Source organism: Solanum lycopersicum, chromosome 9 (genome assembly GCF_036512215.1).
Source record: "Solanum lycopersicum chromosome 9, SLM_r2.1".
Taxonomy (NCBI): domain Eukaryota; kingdom Viridiplantae; phylum Streptophyta; class Magnoliopsida; order Solanales; family Solanaceae; genus Solanum; species Solanum lycopersicum.
Genome location: NC_090808.1, coordinates 2998215 through 3022598, shown reverse-complemented (window position 1 = coordinate 3022598; position 24384 = coordinate 2998215). Strand labels below are relative to the sequence as shown.

Below are 24384 nucleotides of genomic sequence, written 5' to 3'. Positions count from 1 at the left end.
CCGTAATGTTTCGTGGATGTCCGTTAAGACCTCAGCTATCGAGCTAGTTAGCTCTGATGGCCAAAACGTCCCATTAAGAAGGTAAAAAATAGCCCCCGAGCAGGTAAATCCCACATTTTGTTGATTTTTGTATTATGGTCCACAATTTTTTGGTTATTTAGAATTCCAACGTCATTTATACAAAATTCTTTTGTGGAAGTCCGTTAAGACCTTAGTTGTCGAGCTAGTTGGCCTTGATGGTCGAAACAACCTATTTATAAGGTCAAACTATAGCCTGAGAGCAGCTAAAACCCCCATTTCACTGATTTTCGTGTGCTATATAGCCCATGACTTTTTGGTGATCCAAAATTCCGACATCATTTTTGCCAAAATTTTTCGAAGACGTCCGTTAAGACCTTAGCTATTGAGGCAGTTGGCCCTAACAGTCAAAACGACCCATTTACAAGGTCAAACGAGCCCCTAAGCTGGTAAACCCCTCATTTTAATGATTGTGTATTATAATCCACTATTTTTTGGTGATCTCGAATTTTGATGTTATTTTGTCAATTTTTTTGTGGACGTTCATTAAGACCTTAGCTATCGAGGTAGTTGGTCTTGTTAGCCAAAACGACCCACTTACAAGTTCAAACGAGCGGTATAGTAGGTAAACCCCAAATTTTACCGATTTCTGTGTGCTATATAATTCATAGATTTTTGGTGATTCAAAATTTTGATGTCATTTTTGCTGAAATTTTTTGTGGACGTCCATTCAGACCTTAACTATGGATCCAGCTGGCCCTGACGGTAAAAAAACCCATGTACAAGGTCAAATGACCACTAGAGCAGATAAACCCCTATTTTGCTGATTTTCGTGTGCTATAATCCATGATTTTTTGGTGATCATGAATTTCGACATCATTTTTGCCGAAATATTTTATGGATGTCTATTAAGACCTTAGCTATCAACTGAGTTGACCCTAACGAACAAAAATACCTATTTTGAAGGTCAAGCGAGCCCCGGAGCAGGTGAACCTCCCATTTTGCCGATTTTCGTGTATCTATAAATTTTTGGTGATCCAGAAATTCGACGTCTTTTTTGATAAAATTTTTGTGGACGTCCGTTAAGACGATAGGTATGAAGTAAGTTGTCCCTGATGGCCAAAATGATCCAGTTTCAAGGTCAAACAAACCGCAAAGCAGGTAAACTCCATTTTGTCGATTTTCGTATACTATAGTCCTAGACTTTTCGTGATCCAAAGTTTTAACGGTTTTTTGTCTAAATTTATCGTGGGCGTCTGTTATGTCGTTATCAATGTAGCCAATTGGTCTTGACGGTCAAAACGTCCCATTTTGAACATCAAACGAGCCCCAAAGCAGGTAAACCCCTCATTTTATTGATTTTTATGTTCTATAGTCCATGATCTTGTTTGGTAATCCAAAATTCCAATGTATTTTTTGCCCAAATTTTTTGTGTAAGTCCGGTTAAACGTTAGTTATGGATCCAGTTGTCCATAATGTCCAAAACAACCTATTTTGAAGATCAAACGAGCCCCGAAGAAGGTTAAACCCCATTTTTTCTGATTTTCGTGTGCTATAGTCCATATATTTTTGGTGATCCAGATTTCCAATGTTTTTTTTGCTCAAATTTTCTGTTGACGTCCGTTATGACGTTAGTTATGGATATAGCTGACTCTGACGCCCAAAACAACTCATTTTAAAGGTCAAATAAGCCCCAAAGCCTGTAAACCCCATTTTCCCGATTTTCGTGTATTATAGTTCATGAATTTTTAGTGATCCAGAATTCAGACGTCTTTTTGCCCCAAGTTTTTTGTGAACATCCGTTAAGACGTTCTCTATGGAGCCAGTTAATCCTGAAGATCAAAAAGACCCATTTTGAAGGTCAAACGAGTCTAGAAGAAGGTAAACCCCTCATATTATCAATTTTTATGTGCTATAGTGCACTATCCTTTTTTGGTGATCCAAAATTCTGATGACTTTTTTATCTAGATTTTTCGTGGACGTCTGTTAAGACGTTAGTAATGGAACCAATTGGCCTTCACGGCAAAAACAACCCAATTTGAAAATCAAACGAGTCCCGTAGCAGGTAAACCCCCCTCTATTTTTCCGATATTCATGTGCCTTAGTCTATGGGTTTTTGTTATCCAGAATTTCGACGTCTTATTTACTAAAATTTTTCTTGGGCATATGTTAAGACGTTAGCTATCGAGCCAGTGTGCCCTAACGGTCAAAATGACCCATTTTCAAGGTGAAACGATCCATGGAGCATGTAAACCCTATTTTGCCGATTTTCGTGTACTATAGTCCATGGATTTTTGGTGAGCTGGAATTCCGACATTGTTTTTGCCAAAATTTATTGTGGATGTACGTTAAGATGTTATCATTGTAGCCAGTTACTCCTGACGGCCAAAACGACCCATTTTGAAAGTCAAACAATCACCAGACTAAGTAAACCCCTCATTTTGCTGATTTTCATGTGCTATAGTCCACTATCTTTTTTGGTGATCCAGAATTTTGACGACTTTTTTATCTAAATTTTTTTGTGGACGTCCGTGAAGACATTAGCTATGGAGCTAGTTGTCCCTAACAACCAAAATAACCCATTTTGAAAGTCAAACGAGCACTGGAGCAGGTAAACCCCCCATTTTGCCGATTTGCGTATGCTATAGTCCATGGATTTTTGGTGATCCAGATTTCCAATGTATTTATTGCTCAACGTTTTTGTGGATGTCCGTAAATAAGTTATTTCTGGAGCCATTTAGACCTGACGGCCAGAACGACTCATTTTCAAGGTCAAACGAGCCCCGAAGCAGATTTTAATGTAATATAATACATGGATTTTTGGTTATCCAGCGTCTTTTTTGCCCAAATTTTGTGGTGTCCGTTAAAACATTATCTATGGAGCCAGTTGGCCCTGGCGGCCAAAATATCTCATTTTGAAGGTCAAACGAGCACCAGAGAAGGTAAATCCCTCATTTTACAGATTTTCATGTGCTAGTCCACGATCTTTTTTGGTGATCTTGAATTCCGATGTCTTTTTTCCCAAACTTTTTATGGACGTTCATTAAGATGTTAGTTATGAAGCCAATTGACCTTGATGGCTAAAACGATCCATTTTGAAGGTTAAATGAGCTCCCGAGCAGGTAAACCCTCTATCTTGTCGATTTTCATGTACTATAATCCATGAATTTTTGGTGATCCGGAATTCCAACTTTTTTTTCTCAAATTTTTTTGTGGATGGACGTTAAGACGTTATCTATAGAGCCAATTGACCCCTGATGGACAAAACGATCCATTTTGTAAGTCAAATGAACCCCGAAGTAGGTAAACCTATTTGCCATTTTTTGTGTATGATAGTCCATTGATTTTCGGTGATTCAGAATTTTGACTTCTTTTTCGCCCACATTTTTTATGGATGTGCATTAAGAAGTTATCTATGAAGCCAGTTGGCCCCTGATGGCTAAAAAGGCCCATTTTGAAGGTCAGATGAGCCCCGAAGCATGTAAACTTCTCATTTTATCAATTTTTGTGTGCTATAGTTCACAATCTTTTTTAGTGATCTAGAATTCCAACATATTTTTTGCCTAAATTTTTTGTAGACGCCTGTTATAACATTTTTAATGGAGCCATTTGGCCCTAACGACAAAAACAACTCATTTTGAAGGTCAAGAGCCCAGAGTGAGTAAACATCCAATGTTGCCAATTTTCATATGCTATAGTCCATAGATTTTTTGTAATCTAGAATTCTGATGATTTTTTTGCTTAAATTTTTTGTGGATGTCCATTAAGGCGTTATCTATAGAGCCATTTGCCTTGACGGCTAAAACGATCCATTTTCAAGGTCAAACGAGCCCCGAAGTAGGTAAACCCCATTTTGTTGATTTTCTTGTACTATAGTCCATAGATTTTTGGTGATCCAGAATTCTAACGTCTTTTTTGCCCAAATTTTTTGTGGACGTCCATTAAGTCATTATCTAAATAGTCAGCTAGCCATGACGATGAAAATAATCTATTTTGAAGGTCAAACGAACCCTAGAGAAGGTAACCCCCCATTTGGCCGATTTTCGTGTGCTATAGTCCACGATCTTTTTTTGTGATCAAGAATTCCGACGTCTTTTTTGCCCAAATTTTTTTGTGAACATTCATTAAGAATTTAGATATGGAGTCAGTTGGTCATAACGGCCAAAACAATCAATTTTAAAGGTCAAACGAGCCATGGAGTAGGTAAACCCCTCATTTTGCCAATTTTTATGTGCTATAGTCCATGGATTTTTAGTGATCCAGAATTTGACGATCTTTTTGCTCAATTTTTTATGCATGTCCGTTAAGACGTTATCTATGAATTCGTTTTTCCATGAACTCCAAAACAATCCATTATAAGTCAAACGAGCCCCGAAGCAGGTAAACCCCATTTCTGTGATTTTCATGTAATAAAATTCATAAATTTTGGTAATTCAAAATTTCGACATCTTATTTGCCCAATTATTTGTGGACACTTGTTAAGATGTAATCTATGATCTAGTTGGCTCTAACGGTCAAAACAACCAATTTTGAAGGTCAAATGAGCATTGGAGTATGTTAACCCCCCAATTTGTTGATTTTAGTGTACTATAGTTCATATATATTTGGTGATCCAAAATTCGAACATCGTTTTTTGCCCAAATTTTTTGTCGACGCACATTAAGACGTTATCTATGGAACCAGTTGGCCCCGACAGCCAAAACGGCCCATATTGAAGGTCAAATGAGCCCCAAAGTAGGTAAAACCCTCATTTTGCCAATTTTTGTGTGGTATAGTCTCTAATCTTTTTGGTGATCCAAAATCCGATATTATTTGCATAAATTTTTGTAGACATCCATAAAGAGGTTAGATATGGAGCCAGTTGGCCTAACAACCATAAAGACTCATTTTGAAGGTTAAACGAGTCTCGGAGTAGGTAAACCTCTCATTTTATCGATTTTTGTGTCCATGGATTTTCGGTGATTCAGGAATCTGACATTTTTTTTGCTCAAATTTTTTGTGGACGTCCGTTGAGATGATAGTTATGGAGTAAGTTGTCTCTGATGACCAAAATGATCAAATTTCAAGGTCAAACGAACCACAAAGCAGGTAAATCCCATTTTATCGATTTTCGTGTACTAGTCCTGGACTTTTGGTGATCCGGAATTCCAACATTTTTTTTTCTAAATTTTTTGTGGACGTCTATTGTATCATCATCTATGCAGCCAATTGGCCCTGATGGTCAAAACTTCCCATTTTGAACATCAAACGAGCCCTGAAGAAGGTAAACCCCTCATTTTGCTGATTTTTATGTGCTATTGTCGATGATCTTGTTTGGTAATCCAGAATTCTGATGTTTTTTTTCCCAAATATTTTTTTGAAAGTCCGTTAAGACGTTAGATATGGAGTCAGTTGTCCATAATGTCCAAAATGACCTATTTTGAAGATCAAACGAGCCCCGGAGAAGGTTAACCCCTCATTTTTTCTGGTTTTCGTGTGCTATAGTCCATAGATTCTTTGTGGTCCAGATTTCCAATGTCTTTTTTGTTCAAATTTTCTGTGGACGTCCATTATGACGTTAGCTATGGATCTAGTTGGCTCTGACGCCCAAATTAACTGATTTTCATGGTCAAATGAGTCCCAAAGCCTGTAAACCCTATTTTTTTTTTATTTTTGTGTATTATAGTTCATGAATTTTTAGTGATCCAGAATTCAGACGTCTTTTTTGTCCAAGTTTTTTGTGGACGTCCGTTAAGACGTTCTCTATGGAGTCAGTTGGCCCTGACGACCAAAAAAGCCCATTTTGAAGGTCAAACGAGCCTAAAAGCTGGTAAATCTCTTATATTGCCAATGTTTGTGTGCTATAGTGCACAATCCTTTTTTGGTGATCCAAAATTCTGACGACTTTTTTACCTAGATTTTTTGTGGATGTCCGTTAAGACGTTAGCAATGGAACCAGTTGGCCTTCACGACCAAAACAGCCCAATTTGAAGGTCAAACGAGCCCCGGAGCAGGTAAAACTCCCCTTCATTTTTCCAATTTTCACGTGCCTTAGAATACTTGGTGATCCATAATTTCAACGTCTTATTTACTAAAATTTTTCTTGGACATATGTTAGGATTTATGTTAAGAAGTTAGATATCGAGCCTGTGTGCCCTGACGGCACCCATTTTCAAGGTGATATGAGCCCCGGAGCATGTAAATCCCACTTTACCAATTTTTGTGTACTATAGTCCATGGATTTTTAGTGATCTAAAATTTCGACGTCATTTTTGCCAAAATTTATTGTGGATGTAGGTTAAGATGTTATCATTGTAGTCAATTACCCCTGACGGTCAAAATGGTCCATCTTGAAAGTCAAACGATCCCTGGACTAGATAAACCCCTCATTTTGCTAATTTTCATGTGCTATAGTTCACTATCTTATTTGGTGATCAGAATTCCGATTTTTTACCCAAATTTTTTGTGGACGGTCGTTAAGATATTAGGTATGGAGCGAGTTGGCCCTAACGGCCAAAATAACCCATTTTGAAGGTCAAACGAGCACTGGAGCGGGTAAACCCCTTATTTTGCCATTTTGCGTATGCTATTGTCCATGAATTTTTTATGATCCAGATTTACAACATCATTATTGCTTAAATTTTTTGTGGATGTTCGTTACAATGTTACTTATACAGCCAATTAGTCTTGACGGCTAAAACGATCCATTTTGAAGGTCAAACAAGCTCATGAGCAGGTAAACCTCCATCTTTCCAATTTTCATGTACAATAGTCGATTAATTTTTGGTGGATGTCAGTTAATACGTTACCTACGGAGCTATTTGTCCCGACAGCCAGAACGGACCATTTTCAAGGTCAAACGAGCCCCGAAGCAGTTAAACCCCATTTTGCCAATTTTTATGTACTATAGTCCATAGATTTTTGGTTATTTAGAATGCCGACGTCTTTTTTTTCCAAATTTTTTGTGGCATCAGTTAAAAAATTATCATGGAGTCAGTTGGCCCTTACGGTCAAAACGTCCCATTTTTAAGGTCAAACGAGCTTCAGAGAAGGTAAACCCCTTATTTTGCTGATTTTCATGTGCTATAGTCCATGATCTTCTTTGGTTATCCTGAATTTCGATGTTTTTTTTTGCCCAAACTTTTTGTGGATGTGCGTTACGATGTTAGTTTTGGAGACAATTAGTCGGCTAAAACGACCCATTTTGAAGGTCAAATGAGCTCACGAGTGGGTAAACCCCTATCTTGCCGATTTTCATGTACAATAGTCCATGAATTTTTGGTGATTTGAAATTCTAACTTATTTTTTTCCAAAACTTTTCCTGGGCGTCCGTTAAGACGTTATCTATAGATTCAGTTGGCTCGTGATGGCAAAAAATGATCCATTTTGTAGGTCAAACGAGCCTCGAAGCAGGTAAACCCCATTTGCCATTTTTGTGTATGATAGTCCATTGATTTTTGGTGATCCAAATATTTGACGTCTTTTTCGCTCAATCTTTTTATGGACATACGTTAAGAAGTTATCTATGAAGCTAGTTGGCCCTGATGGTCAAAAAGACTCATTTTGAAGGTCAAACGAGTCCCGAAGCATGTAAACTACTCATTTTGTCAATTTTCATTGCTATATATAGTCCACAATCTTTTTTGGTGATCCAGAATTTCAACGTATTTTTTACCTAATTTTTTGTAGACATCTATTATGACGTTTTTAATGGAACCATTTGGCCCTAACGTCTGTTTTGACGTTTTATTTGTCCAATTTTTTTGTGGACGTTTATTAAGATGTTTCTATGGATCCAGTTATATCTAACGGCTAAAACGATCCATTTTGAAGGTCAAATGAGTCCAGAGCAGGTAAACCCCTTATTTTGTCGACTTTCGAGTTCATAGTCCATAATCTTTTTTGATGATCTAGAATTCGACGTCCTTATGAATAAAAATTTTTGGGACGTCCGTTAAGACAGTAACTATGGAGAGATTTGGCTCAAACGACCCATTTTGAAGGTCAAACAAACCTCAAATCAGGTAAACCCCCAATTTTACATATTTTCGTGTGCTATGGTCCTTGAATTTTTGGTGATCTAGAATTTCAACGTCTTCAATGCTCAAATTTTTGGTGGACATTCGTTAAGACGTTAGCTATGGAGCCAATTGGCCTTGATGGTCAAAATATCCCATTTCCTAGGGCAAACTAGCCCCGAAGCAAATAAACCCCCTTTTATTACTTTTCGTGTAATATAGTCCATGAATTTTTGGTGATCGGGAATTTCGACGACTTTTTTGTATTAAATTTTTGTGGATGTCTATGGATCTAGTTGTCCCTGACGGTCAAACTGATCCATTTTGAAAGTCAAACGATCCCGAAATAGGTAAACCTCTCATTTTGCCGATTTTCGTGTGCTTTAGTCCATGACCTTTTTTGTGAACCAGAAATTTGACATTGTTTTTGCCTAATTTTTTTTGGACGTCTGACGTTAGCTATAGAGTCAGTTGACCCTGACGGTTAAAATGACCCATTGTGAAGGTCAAACGAGGCCCGAAGCAGGTAAATCCCATATTTTATCAATTTTCCCGAGCTATATTCCGTGGATCTTCAGTGATCCAGAATTCCAACATTTTTTTGCTCAAATTTTTCGTAGACGTACGTTAAGACATTACATATAGAGTCAGTTGACCCTGAAGGTTAAAACAACCAATTTTCAAGGTTAAACGAGCTCCGAAGCAAGTAAATACCATTTTTCCAATATTCATGTACTATTGTGCATGAATTTTTGGTGATCCAGAAATCTGACGTCTATTTAGTCCAAATTTTTTGTGGACGTCCGTTAATATGTTATCTATGGGGCTAGTTCTTCCAAACGGCAAAAAGAGCCCATTTTGAAAGTCAAACTAGTCCCAAAACAGGTAATCACCTCATTTTACTGATTTTCATGTGCTATATTCCACAATCTTTTTATGGTGATTCATAATTTCGACGTCTTATTTGTCCAAACTTTTTGTGGACGTCCGTAAAGACGTTAATTATGGAGTAAATTGGCCCTAACAGTCAAAACACTAATTTTGAAGGTCAAACGAGTGTTGTAGCAAAACCCCCTATTTTGTCGATTTTCGTATGCTATATAGTCCATGAATTTTTGGTGATCAAGAATTTTGACATCTTTCTTGCTGAATTTTTCCTGGACGTCCTTTAAGACGTTAGGTATGAAGCCATATTGCTCTGACGGCTAAAACGATCCATTTTCAATGTCAAACGAGCCCCGAAGTAGGTGAACCCCATTTTGCCTATTTTCGTGTACTATAGTCCATGAATTTTTGGCCCAATTTTTTTGTGGACATTCGTTAAAATGTTATCTATAGAGCCAGCTGGCCTTGACAGTCAAAACGACTCATTTTGAAGGTCAAACAAAATCCGGAGTAGGTAAACCCCCCATTTTGCCAATTTTCATGTGCTATAATTTGCAATCTTTTTTGGTGATCTAGAATTCTGATGTCTTTTTTTGCTAATTTTTTTGTGGACGTCCGTTAATACGTTAGCTACGTAGACGGCCAAAATGACCTATTTTGATGGTCAAATGAGCTTCGGAGCAGATAAATCCCCATTTTATCGATTTTCGTGTGCTATAGCACACCATTTTTTGGTTGATCCGGATTCCGACGTCAAAAATTCTAAATTTTTTCGTGGACGTCCATCAAGACCTTGTCTATGAATACAGTTGGCCATCACGGCTTGTCCGACCCATTTGGAAGGTCAAACGAGCCCCGAAGCGAGCATACCCATCATTTCGACGATTTTCGTGTGCTATAGCACACCATTTTTTGGGTGATTCGGATTCCGACATCAAAAATGCCAAATTTTTTTGTGGACGTCCGTCAAGACTTTGTCTATGCATACGGTTGGCCATCACGGCTTGTACGACCCATTTGGAAGGTCAAACGAGCCTCGAAGCGAGCATACCCCTCATTTCCACGATTTTCGTGTGCTATAGCACACCATTTTTGGGTGGTCCGGATTCCGTCGTCAAAAATGCCAAATTTTTTCGTGGACGTCTATCAAAACCTTGTATATGCATACGGTGTGCCATCACGGCTTGTCCGACCCATTTGGAAGGTCAAACAAGCCCTGAAGCGAGCATACCCCTCATTTCGACGATTTTCGTGTGCTATAGCACACCATTTTTGGGTGATCCGGATTTCAACGTAAAAAATGTTAAATTTTTTCGTGGACGTCCTTCAAGACCTATTCTATGCATACGATTAGCCATCACTGCTTGTACGTCCCATTTGGAAGGTCAAACGAGCCCGAAGCGAGCATACCCCTCATTTCGACGATTTTCGTGTGCTATAGCACACAATTTTTTGGGTGATCCGGATTCCGACGTCAAAAATGCCAAATTTGTTCGTGGACGTCCGTCAAGACCTTATCTATGCATACGGTAGGACATCACGGCTTGTACGACCCATTTAGAGGGTCAAACGAGCCCCGAAGTGAGCATACCACTCATTTCGATGATTTTCGTGTGCTATAGCACACCATTTTTTGGGTGATCCGGATTCCGACATCAAAAATGCCAAATTTTTTTGTGGACGTCCGTCAAGACTTTGTCTATGCATACGGTTGGCCATCACGGCTTGTACGACCCATTTGGAAGGTCAAACGAGCCTCGAAGCGAGCATACCCCTCATTTCCACGATTTTCGTGTGCTATAGCACACCATTTTTGGGTGATCCGGATTCCGACGTCAAAAATGCCAAATTTTTTCGTGGACGTCCATCAAGACCTTGTATATGCATACGGTGTGCCATCACGGCTTGTCCGACCCATTTGGAAGGTCAAACAAGCCCTGAAGCGAGCATACCCCTCATTTCGATAATTTTCGTGTGCTATAGCACACCATTTTTGGGTGATCCAGATTCCGACGTCAAAAATGTCAAATTTTTTCGTGCACGTCCTTTAAGACCTATTCTATGCATACGATTAGCCATCACTGCTTGTACGTCCCATTTGGAAGGTCAAACGAGCCCCGAAGCGAGCATACCCCTCATTTCGACGATTTTCGTGTGCTATAGCACACCATTTTTTGGGTGATCCGGATTCCGACATCAAAAATGCCAAATTTTTTTGTGGACGTCCGTCAAGACTTTGTCTATGCATACGGTTGGCCATCACGGCTTGTACGACCCATTTGGAAGGTCAAACGAGCCTCGAAGCGAGCATACCCCTCATTTCCACGATTTTCGTGTGCTATAGCACACCATTTTTGGGTGATCCGGATTCCGACGTCAAAAATGCCAAATTTTTTCGTGGACGTCCATCAAGACCTTGTATATGCATACGGTGTGCTATCACGGCTTGTCCGACCCATTTGGAAGGTCAAACAAGCCCTTAAGCGAGCATACCCCTCATTTCGACGATTTTCGTGTGCTATAGCACACCATTTTTGGGTGATCCGGATTCCGATGTCAAAAATGTCAAATTTTTTCGTGGACGTCCTTCAAGACCTATTCTATGCATACGATTAACTATCAATGCTTGTACGTCCCATTTGGAAGGTCAAACGAGCCCCGAAGCGAGCATACCCCTCATTTCGACGATTTTCGTGTGCTATAGCACACCATTTTCTTGGTGATCCAGATTCCGACGTCAAAAATGCCAAATTTTTTCGTGGACGTCCGTCAAGACCTTGTCTATGCATACGGTTGGCCATCACGGCTTGTACGACCCATTTGGAAGGTCAAACGAGCCCCGAAGTGAGCATACCCCTCATTTTGACGATTTTCGTGTGCTATAGCACACCATTTTTTGGGTGATCCGGATTTCGACGTCAAAAATGCCAATTTTTTTCATGGACGTCCGTCAAGACATTGTCTATGCATACGGTTGGCCATCACGGCTTGTCTGACCCATTTGGAAGGTCAAACGAGCCCCGAAGCGAGCATACCCCTCGTTTCGATGATTTTTGTGTGCTATATAGCACACCATTTTTTGGGTGATCCGGATTCCGACGTCAAAAATGCCAAATTTTTTCGTGGACATCCTTCAAGACCTTGTCTATGCATACGATTGGCCATCACGGCTTGTCCAACCCATTTGGAAGGTCAAACGAGCCCCGAAGCGAGCATACCCCTCATTTCGACGCTTTTCGTGTGCTATAGCACACCATTTTTTGGGTGATCCGGATTCCGACGTCAAAAATGCCGAATTTTTTTGTGTACGTCCGTTTAGACCTTGTCTATGCATACGGTTGGCCATCACAGCTTGTCTGACCCATTTGGAAGGTCAAACGAGCCCCGAAGCGAGCATACCCCTCATTTCGACGATTTTCGTGTGCTATAGCATACCATTTTTTGGGTGATCCAGATTTCGACGTCAAAAATGCCAAATTTTTCGTGGACGTCCTTCAAGACCTTGTCTATGCATACGGTTGGCCATCACGTCTTGTCCGACCCATTTGGAAGGTCAAACGAGCCCCGAAGCGAGCATACCCCTCATTTCGACGATTTTCGTGTGCTATAGCACACCATGTTTTGGATGATCTTGATTCCGACGTTAAAAATGTAAAATTTTTTCGTGGACGTCCGTAAAATCCTTGTCTATGCATACGGTTTTCCATCACGGCTTGTCCGACCCATTTAGAAGGTCAAACGAGCCCCGAAGCGAGCATACCCCTCATTTCGATGATTTTCGTGTGCTATTGCACACCATTTTTTGGGTGATCAGAATTCCGACGTCAAAAATGCTAAATTTTTTCGTGGACGTCCGTCAAGACCTTGTCTTTGCATGCGGTTGGCCATCACGGCTTGTCCAACCCATTTGGAGGGTCAAACGAGCTCCGAAGCGAGCATACGCCTCATTTCGACGATTTTCGTGTGCTATAGCACACCATTTTTTGGGTGATCCGGATTCCGACGTCAAAAATGCCAAAGTTTTTCGTGAACGTCCGTCAAGACCTTGTGTATGCATACGGTTGGCTATCACGGCTTGTCCGACCCATTTGGAAGGTCAAACGAGCCCCGAAGCGAGCATACCCCTCATTTCGACGATTTTCGTGTGCTATAACACACCATTTTTTGGGTGATCCGGATTCCGACGTCAAAAATGCCATATTTTTTCGTGGACGTCCATCAAGACCTTGTCTATGCATACGGTTGGCCATCATGGCTTGTCCGACCCATTTAGAAGGTCAAACGAGCCCCGAAGTGAGCATACCCCTTATTTCGACGGTTTTTGTGTGCTATAGCACACAATATTTTGGGTTATCCGGATTCTGGCGTCAAAAATGCCAAATATTTTCGTGGACGTCCGTCAAGACCTTGTCTATGCATACGGTTGGCCATCACGGCTTGTCCGACCCATTTGGAAGGTCAAACGAGCCCCGAAGCGAGCATACCCCTAATTTTGACGATTTTCGTGTGCTATAGCACACCATTTTTTGGGTGATCCGGATTCCGATGTCAAAAATGCCAAATTTTTTCATGGACGTCCGTCAAGACCTTGTCTATGCATACGGCTTGTCCGACCCATTTGGAAGGTTAAACGAGCCCGAAGCGAGCATACCCCTCATTTCGACGATTTTCGTGTGCTATACCACACAATATTTTGGGTGATCCGGATTTCGGCGTCAAAAATGCCAAATTTTTTCGTGGACGTCCGTCAAGACCTTGTCGATGCATACGGTTGGCCATCACGGCTTGTACGACCCATTTGAAAGGTCAAACGAGCCCCGAAGTGAGCATACCCCTCATTTCGACGATTTTCGTGTGCTATAGCACACCATTTTTTGGGTGATCCGGATTCCGACGTCAAAAATATCAAATTTTTTCGTGGACATCCGTCAAGACCTTGTCTATGCATACAAATGGCCATCACGGCTATTCGACCCATTTGGAAGGTCAAATGAGCCCTGAAGCGAGAATACCCCTCATTTCGACGATTTTCGTGTGCTATAGCACACCATTTTTTGGGTGATCCGAATTTCGACGTTAAAAAGGCAAAATTTTTTCGTGGACGTCCGTCAAGACCTTGTCTATGCATACGGTTGGCCATCACGGCTTGTCCGACCCATTTAGAAGGTCAAACGAGCCCCGAAGCGAGCATACCCCTTATTTCGACGATTTTCGTGTGCTATAGCACACTATATTTTGGGTGATCCGGATTCCGGCGTCAAAAATGCCAAATTTTTTCGTGGACGTTCGTCAAGACCTTGTCTATGCATACGGTTTTCCATCACGGCTTGTCCGACCCATTTGGAAGTTCAAACGAGCCCCGAAGCGAGCATACCCTTATTTTGACGTTTTTCGTGTGCTATAGCAAACCATTTTTTGGGTGATCCGAATTCCGATGTCAAAAATGCCAAATTTTTTCTTGGACATCCGTCAAGACCTTGTCTATGCATACAGTTGGCCATCTCGGCTATTCGACCCATTTGGAAGGTCAAATGAGCCCTGAAGCGAGCATACCCCTCATTTCGACGATTTTCGTGTGCTATAGCACACCATTTTTTGGGTGATCCGAATTCCGACGTCAAAAATGTCAAATTTTTTCGTGGACGTCCGTCAAGACCTTGTATATGCATACGGTTGGCCATCACGGCTTGTCCAACCCATTTGGAAGGTCAAACGAGCCCCGAAGCGAGCATACCCCTCATTTCGATGATTTTCGTGTGCTATAGCACACCATTTTTTGGTTGATCCGGATTTCGACACCAAAAATGCCAAAGTTTTTCGTGAACGTCCGTCAAGACCTTGTGTATGCATACGGTTGGCCATCACGGCTTGTCCGACCCATTTGGAAGGTCAAACAAGCCCCGAAGCGAGCATACCCCTCATTTCGACGATTTTCGTGTGCTATAGCACACCATTTTTTGGGTGATCCGGATTCCGATGTCAAAAATGCCAAATTTTTTCGTGGACGTCCGTCAAGACCTTGTCTATGCATACGGTTGGCCATCACGGCTTGTCCGACCCATTTAGAAGGTCAAACGAGCCCCGAAGCGAGCATACCCCTCATTTCGACGATTTTCGTGTGCTATGGCACACAATATTTTGGGTGATCCAGATTCCGGCGTCAAAAGTGCCAAATTTTTTCGTGGACGTCCGTCAAGACCTTGTCTATGCATACGGTTGGCCATCACGGCTTGTCCGACCCATTTGGAAGGTCAAACGAGCCCCGAAGCGAGCATACCCCTCATTTCGACGATTTTCGTGCGCTATTGCACACCATTTTTTGGGTGATCCAGATTCCGATGTCAAAAATGCCAAATTTTTTCGTGGACGTCCGTCAAGAGCTTGTCTATGCATACGGTTGGTCATCATGGCTTGTACGACCCTTTTGGAAGGTCAAAAGAGCCCCGAAGTGAGCATACCCCTCATTTCGACGATTTTCGTGTGCTATAGCACACCATTTTTTGGGTGATCCGGATTCCGATGTCAAAAATGCCAAATTTTTTCGTGGACGTCCGTCAAGACCTTGTATATGCATACGGTTGGCCATCACGGCTTGTCCAACCCATTTGGAAGGTCAAACGAGCCCCGAAGCGAGCATACCCCTCATTTCGATGATTTTCGTGTGCTATAGCACACCATTTTTTGGTTGATCCGGATTTCGACACCAAAAATGCCAAAGTTTTTCGTGAACGTCCGTCAAGACCTTGTGTATGCATACGGTTGGCCATCACGGCTTGTCCGACCCATTTGGAAGGTCAAACGAGCCCCGAAGTGAGCATACCCCTCATTTCGACGATTTTTGTGTGCTATAGCACACCATTTTTTGGGTGATCCAGATTCCGATGTCAAAAATGCCAATTTTTTCGTGGACGTCCGTCAAGACCTTGTCTATGCATACGGTTGGCCATCACGGCTTGTCCTACCCATTTGGAAGGTCAAACGAGCCCCGAAGCGAGCATACCCCTCATTTCGATGATTTTTGTGTGCTATAGCACACCATTTTTTGGGTGATCCGGATTCTGACGTCAAAAATGTCAAATTTTTTTGTGGTTGTCCGTCAAGACCTTGTCTATGCATACGATTGGCCATCACGGCTTGTCCGATCCATTTGGAAGGTCAAACGAGCCCCGAAGCGAGCATACCCCTCATTTCGTCGATTTTCGTGTGCTATAGCACACTATTTTCTGGGTAATCCGGATTCCGACGTCAAAAATGCCAAATTTTTATGTGGACGTCCGTCAAGACCTTTTCTATGCATACGGTTGGCCATCACGGCTTGTCCGACCCATTTGGAAGGTCAAACGAGCCCCGAAGCGAGCATAACCCTCATTTCGACGATTTTCGTGTGCTATAGCACACCATTTTTTGGGTGATCCGGATTCCGATGTCAAAAATGCCAAATTTTTTTGTGGACGTCTGTCAAGACCTTGTCTATGCATACGGTTAGCCATCACGGCTTGTCCGACCCATTTGAAGGTCAAACGAGCCCCGAAGCGAGCGTACCCCTCATTTCGACGATTTTCGTGTGCTATAGCACACCATATTTTGGGTGATCCAGATTCCGACACCAAAAATGCCAAAGTTTTTCGTGAACGTCCGTCAAGACCTTGTGTATGCATATGGTTGGCCATCACGGCTTGTCCGACCCATTTGGAAGGTCAAACGAGCCCCGAAGCGAGCATACCCCTCATTTCGACAATTTTCGTGTGCTATAGCACACCATTTTTTGGGTGATCCAGATTCCGACGTCAAAAATGCTTAATTTTTTCGTGGTTGTCCGTCAAGACCTTGTCTATGCATACGATTGGCCATCACGGCTTGTCCGACCCATTTGGAAGGTCAAACGAGCCCCGAAGCGAGCATACTTCTCATTTCGACAATTTTCGTGTGCTATAGCACACCATTTTTTTGGTGATCCGGATTTCGACGTCAAAAATGCCAAATTTTTTTGTGGACGTCCGTGAAGACCTTGTCTATGCATAAGGTTGGCCATCACGGCTTGTCTGATCCATTTGGAAGGTCAAACGAGCCCCGAAGCGAGCATACCCCTCATTTCGTCGATTTTCGTGTGCTATAGCACACAATTTTTTGGGTAATCCGGATTCCGACGTCAAAAATGCCAAATTTTTATGTGGACGTCCGTCAAGACCTTGTCTATGCATACGGTTGGCCATCACGACTTGTCTGACCCATTTGGAAGGTCAAACGAGCCCCGAAGCGAGCATACCCCTCATTTCGACGATTTTCGTGTGCTATAGCACACCATTTTTTGGGTGATCCGGATTCGGACATCAAAAATGCAAAAAATTTTTGTGGACGTCCGTCAAGACCTTGTCTATGCATACGGTTGGCCATCACGGCTTGTCCGACCAATTTGGAAGGTCAAACGAGCCTCGAAGCGAGCATACCCCTCATTTCGATGATTTTCGTGTGCTATAGCACACCATTTTTTGGGTGATCCGGATTCCGACGTCAAAAATGCCAATTTTTTTCGTGGACGTCCGTCAAGACCTTGTCTATGCATACGGTTGGCCATCACGTCTTGTCCGACCCATTTGGAAGGTCAAACGAGCCCCGAAGCGAGCATACCCCTAATTTTGACGATTTTCGTGTGCTATAGCACACCATTTTTTGGGTGATCCGGATTCCGATGTCAAAAATGCCAAATTTTTTCGTGGACGTCCGTCAAGACCTTGTCTATGCATACGGCTTGTCCGACCCATTTGGAAGGTCAAACGAGCCCCGAAGCGAGCATACCCCTCATTTTGACGATTTTCGTGTGCTATAGCACACAATATTTTGGGTGATCCGGATTCCGGCGTCAAAAATGCCAAATTTTTTCGTGGACGTCCGTCATGACCTTTTCTATGCATACGGTTGGCCATCACGGCTTGTACGACCCATTTGGAAGGTCAAACGAGCCCCGAAGTGAGCATACCCCTCATTTCGACGATTTTCGTGTGCTATAGCACACCATTTTTTGGGTGATCCGGATTCCGACGTCAAAAATGTCAAATTTTTTCGTGGACATCCGTCAAGACCTTGTCTATGCATACAGTTGGTCATCACGGCTATTCGACCCATTTGGAAGGTTAAATGAGCTCTGAAGCGAGCATACCCCTCATTTCGACGATTTTCGTGTGCTATAGCACACCATTTTTTGGGTGATCCGGATTCCGACGTCAAAAATGCCAAATTTTTTCGTGGACGTCCGTCAAGACCTTGTCTATGCATACGGTTGGCCATCACAGCTTGTCCGACCCATTTGGAAGGTCAAACGAGCCCCGAAGCGAGCATACCCCTTATTTCGATGATCTTCGTGTGCCATAGCACACCATTTTTTGGGTGATCTGGATTCCGACGTCAAAAATGCCAAATTTTTTCGTGGACGTCCGTCAAGACCTTGTCTATGCATACGGTTGGCCATCACGGCTTGTCCGACCCATTTGGAAGGTCAAACGAGCCCCGAAGCGAGCATACCCCTCATTTCGACGATTTTCGTGTGCTATAAGCACACCATTTTTGACAATTTTCGTGTGTGATCCAAAATTTTGCAGTCTATTTTGCACAAATTTTTCGTAGACGTCATATAAGACGTTCATTATGGAGCCAGTTGGCTCTGACATTCAAAACGGTCCATTTTCAAAGCCAAACGAGCCCCGAAGAAGGTAAATCCCATTTTACCGATTTTCATGTACTATAGTCAATAGATTTTTGGTGATCCAGAATCCCCACGTCATTTTTGCCAAATTTTTTGTTGATGATATTTGTGTTGCATTCAATAATGGTTTCGGTTTAGGAAAAATATCAAAAGATTTTGGTAGCTTCAACAAGTTGGGATGTAGAAGTGAAAATATTACAAGCATGTACAATTAATTTTTAATCACAATTTAATGAAGAGAAACTTGATGTTGGATACCTGCATTGGAGGATGACTATTTCCAGATCGTACTTGCTGGGCCCGGCCCATTTTCGTCTCTATTGAATATATATACCGTGAAAAAAGTGCTCACAAGCAATTTTATTTGTGAGGTAAACCCTAAAGACGCTTCTACTCATTCATCAGGATAAGTTGTTTTTTCTCTTTTGGTCTTCTTCTAATAGTACTCTCCATTAGTTTTAGATTGCAAGTTATTCTTGAGTTGAAGTAATTTATGTTGTTGATTCAAGATGATCTGTAAGGGGTGCTATTTATTGTAAGTTGTATCAATCTTGCATAATCCTTTGTTGTTGCTTAACCACCAAAAACATCTTCCCTTATTTCTAGCCCTAAATTGCTCGAGTGTGCTAAAGAAATCAACAATTTTTTGTACTTCCAAGTCATTGAATTGTCTTCTGAAAATGTTCTAACCTTGAGTGTCCACATTTCTAGATGCATTTGGGACAGTGGAGTAGCCTTCTAATAAAAATTATATAGATGGAAATCCCTAGAGAAATGAGGTAATAGAGCTGATTTCATTTATCTGCCAGACTGCCACTAAATTTCAGGATTATACAAATGGTTTAGAGCAACAACCAAACAACATAATATGATTCTCTATTGAATCTTTGACCTTGCTTTCAACAAAAGTCTAGCCAAATAATCATCAATAAAAGATTTAAACACACACAGCCAATATAACTGATTATGGTGCTAGAGACTTTAGTAGCTGGTTCAAAAGTCATCTTTATTTTTGCAATTTAATTTGATTATTGGGTCAATAACATATACAAAAAAGACATAATCTACTTCACCAAATGGTCAGTATCCCTTACAATTTCCAGTGAAGGAAGCACTATTGCAGCCACTGGCTGATCTTCAAATCCACCACCTTGATCTATTACAAGTCTTAGGCCTTCAATATGTAATTTTGCATGGTGGCCACTTACGATAATCGTTGGAGTTTTAGTCAGTTCCTATTAACAAAATAATGCAAGAACAATCAAATTTAGTTGGAGAATCGGTTTAGCATGATCTTCTTAGAAAGCACAAGACATGATATAATTAATATTTAGCGTCAAACTATGTTGCTCAGACTCTTCAAAAATGTTGTTGCACCTATATCGGATACTTTTGAAGAGTCCATGCAACATAGACTAGGAGTCGCAATGAAAATTTTGTGAATGAAGTACTAAAGAGAAGTGACCTGAGGGATTTCCCATACGTCCTTCCTTCCACTGAGGGCAGCAACTTTAGGAATCCTCGTGTCCTTTGCTTTCAAGGTGTTAATCTGCTGCTCAACAGATTTGTTTTTCTCCAAGCCGGCATGAACAGCAATTAGTTTGCACCTTTTAATTCCTTCCTCGGTTTTTATGGTAACATCGTCCTAGAAAGCCAAAGAATGAGACAAACTTTTTAAATCTTGAATCCTCTGCTAGTGTTGCATGTTGGCTATTCAATGACATAATTAATATAAGAGCATTCTTGAGTTCATTTATAAAGCAAAAATCAAATTGGCTTAAAGTGCCCGCGGAAAAGTGAAGGGGCGGATTACCTCTTCATGGATCCAAACCAAATTGGCAAGGAATTTCTTGTGCTCATCAGGAACTGCCTTCATAAGATCTGTAAAGAGTAAAACCTTACTGTTAACAGAAGGAATATAAAGTGATTATGTAATATTGCAATAGGCAGAACTAAGAATTCTCATAGTTTTTTTTTTTTTTGTTTTGGTAAAAGGCAATAGAACGAAGTGCAACTTCAGCTTACGATGACAAGACCGTAGACAGCAGATTATGGAAGATACGGATTAGGGTATAACGTTAGTAGGTAGTCTCACACTCTCACTTATCTTTTCATATTAGTGCTCATATTACTACTCTTGTAGGTTCTTGTTCCTTTGATTTCTATTACTATATATTTTCCCTTGTAATTCGTTTATCATATTATTTTGTTGTAGTTCCTGTTCCTTATTCAGTATGCTTTGTCATGCCTTGTGTAGTATTTTGTTTTGTTTTCTTCACTCCTGATATTTTCTATCAGAAACAGACTCTCCACCTTCCAAGGTAGGGGTAAGATTTGCATACACACTACCGTCATGGGAAGCCCCCATGTGGGACTAAACTGGGTATGTTGTTGTAATAGAACTCCAGAATGGACTATCAGCAAAAGTTCTCTGGAGGTCCACCCAACACCATATGAAAAAAGGGACAATCTTGAGCATGACAGGAAGGAATAACCCTGTATTAGATGAACATTCCTACTCAAAAAGAGCTGCATGTCACACTACACCCCTGTTTTTTAATTGGAGGAAAACAAAAAATTACTACACATTTATTACTGATATTAACAACTATATATCACATTACAATGATAAACAACTGAGTGATCACCGAACCCAAGGGTGTAGCCAAGTGTTCGGGCTGAGCACTATGAGGGTCCAAGGTTCAGATCCCAGCACAGACAAAACACTAGGTGATTTCTTCCCGTCTATTCTAGCAATGGTGGACAGAGTTGTCCGCCTTGCTGGATAGAGTTACAGAGTACCTATTGCTAGTGGGAGGTGGCAGGTATCTCATGGAATTAGTTGAGATGCGCGAAAGCTAGCCTGGACACCACAGTTATCAAAAAAGTTGAGTTATCACCACCAAAATCAGAGTAGGTGATCCAACAAAGAATCAATACAAATAATCCGCTGACATAGAATTGGAATAGAACATTATGATAGTCAATCAATCGATAACTGACATATGCGCTGATACAGAACCGGAGTAGGTGATCCAAAAAGGAATCAATACAAATAATTCACTGATACAGAATCGAAATAGAATATTATGATAGTCAATCAATCAGTAACTGACATATGCTGCCATCCCAACTTAGAGTCAGTCATATTATTCCTATGTATTCATTGTGCTCAATAAAAACTCATTTCATTCCCGATACTAGATGATTTGTACTTTAAAGTAAATTGATAGTTCTCTGAAATTAAAGAGTTTCTAAATCTCACACTTATTATTTCTACATGGACATATAAGTGTAACTATAATAAGAAACTAAGAAGCCTCCCGGAAAATATCAAACCTAATGGAGAGGATAGAGTATACGCAAACCTAACCGCTGCCTCGTGGAGATAGAGTGATTATTTCTGATAGACCCTCGGCTTAGAAAGCATAAAACAGTTCGAAAAAGGGTATATAGGGGGAAAAAAGCAGTAACAACAACTAAATAATGCGAAATAAAGCACAAAAAGGCACAGGTGATAATTGAAATCAAAGGACTAGAAAATATGAAAACATTGCTAATATTATTGATAAACAAGTAAGTCTCGACTACCAACTAACCTTCTATCCTAATCACCAAACCCTCCTATCTAAGGTAACGTCCTTCGTAAGAACCAGCTCAACTTACCAACAAAAAGTAAAAATTAAAGAATCATACCAGCAGAACCATGAGGAACACCATAAGACTGAAAAGTAGGAGCAGCATCATAAATAGATCCTTTATAATCAATGCCCTTTACAGCATTAAACTTGACAGTATGATTCCCAGCCCATCTCCTCCCTTGTAAATGCATATTCTCAAAGCTTTCACCTTTATACCACCCTTCTCTTTCCTCATTCATTTCATACTCTTTCCATGTCTCACAAAATTCAGACCCATCAGGTGGACTTGGAAGTACACCCAAGAATGCCCCAAACGCAAAATCATGATTCCCACAAAGAAAAACATGAGATTGTTTTGGGTATTTTGATGGCAAAGAAATCAGAAAGTCTACAACTTTACTTGTTTCTGGACCTCTATCACAGTAATCACCCAAGAAAATGATAAGGGCAGTCTCAAAATCAGATGGGTTAACGCAAGATTCAAGATTTGACCATAGATTTTGGAGCTTTGTTATGTAGCCATGGATATCACCTATACAACACACCACCCTGGGTTTTGTGGGGGGTGGGTTATTGTCCTCCATTGTTTTGTTTGATGTTTTTGTGTTTATAAAAATGGGAGGATTGGAGATGCTTGATTAATTTGATTCACTGATTTTTTTTGGGTTGAATTTGCTATATTTTACAAATTTAGAGGACTAAAATTGCTTAAGGCATTACTTAAGGGGCTATTATTGTGAATGTACCGATGTGCAAACTAATATTAATACCACTAGTTTCAACCATTTTTCCCATTTTCTAAGAAAATATATCATGTTAAGTGTTTCTATTTATTTTATATACTAATTTCGCGTGTAATCCATGAGTGTATTATTTCTTAAAAGATAATACTATTAAATAATAAAATATGTCTAATTGAGATTTCTTACTTTGTTTTACTACTAATTGTGACACTCCAATTTTCTTACCTCCAAGTGAATGCATCGAGATAATAATATGAGAAATTAATAAAATAAACTTTGTTTGTAATTCAAAAAATAAGTTTGCAAAGCTAAGAGGAAAAATAACAACTATCTAAATTAAATTTCTTGATAGTTCCATTTTATTGGTAGAATAATGCTAGATAGTGTAAGATTAACTTTGAGTAAATGAAAACAAAATCTTTCAACTTTTTTAATGAATGTGTTTTAAGTATTGTATTAATTTTTTATCCACAAACACTTTAAACTAATTAGTTAACTATAAATATTTAAAACTAAGATGTAAAAAGTTATATCATTTATATTTTAAAAATCAGGATATTTATGAATAACTACTATTTTTATATAATTTAATTCTGTCATACATAACTTATCCACCATTAATCTAATATTATATGTTTCACCTTTTTTTTCCATAAAAAGAAAAGAAAAGAGTAAACATCCTATTTTATCACATTCATTCTTAAAGATGAAAATTAATGTATATGTAAAAATTATAAGTACGGAGAAAAGAAAGAAAAAAAAAGGTACACATGAGCAAGATAATTAGGCATTTCATTTTGTTTGTCTCTATAGTGAAACTTAACATTTGAGCATATACAAATATGAATTTAGAGCAACTTGCTAATAAAACAAGAATTCAACTATATGAAGAGAGACAAAAAAAACTTATTATAATTCTTACTACAAATAAGTATAAAACTAACACATCAAGCTCCGATGCTTCAGTAATTAAATTCTTAACTATTCTCGTAACTGCATAAGAGAATCTCACAACTTTCACCTCAAATTGTGACATTATTTCACATGTTTAGAGTTCCTACATACAAAAATTGTAGGAGTGGTAAATAAAAGTCCTTCTTGAAAAAGTTAAATTTATAGAACAAAATTATGGAAACATGAAAAGTCATATGAATTATTGTTCAAATAAATATAAAAAAGATAGAGATGAAATTTAATTTTAAAGATACATGAATCTACTTTAATTTCTTGATAATTACTCATTTTTATTTTTATTTACATTTATGTTAGAAATTTGAAAGGACAAGATTATGAAATGAGAATAAGAAGATTATATATATATATATATAAAAGTTATAAAAGTTTTAATTTATTAGAGGGGTAAAATGGTAATTCAACTTTTAAGTTTTGAGCTTCATGCT

At 39.8% G+C, this 24384-nt stretch overlaps 1 protein-coding gene and 1 long non-coding RNA gene across 2 annotated transcripts; one reads left to right on the top strand and one right to left on the bottom strand.

Moving 5' to 3' along the window:
• Nucleotides 1-1103: 1103 nt before the first annotated feature.
• Nucleotides 1104-21110, top strand: LOC112942192 (uncharacterized). Its single transcript, XR_011211755.1, has 10 exons — nt 1104-1179; nt 1298-1899; nt 1987-4756; nt 4849-4933; nt 5040-5106; nt 5223-5827; nt 5915-6011; nt 6479-6552; nt 6675-6733; nt 20596-21110. It is a non-coding gene; the product is annotated as an uncharacterized lncRNA (long non-coding RNA).
• ACI14 (protein) lies at nt 19586-22833 on the bottom strand. Its single transcript, NM_001247848.2, has 4 exons — nt 22297-22833; nt 20414-20481; nt 20066-20245; nt 19586-19835 (listed from the first exon to the last, which is right to left on the bottom strand). The coding sequence occupies exons 1-4, from the start codon at nt 22823-22825 to the stop codon at nt 19665-19667; spliced, it is 948 nt and encodes a 315-aa protein (NP_001234777.2). The 5' UTR covers nt 22826-22833; the 3' UTR covers nt 19586-19664.
• Nucleotides 22834-24384: the final 1551 nt, after the last annotated feature.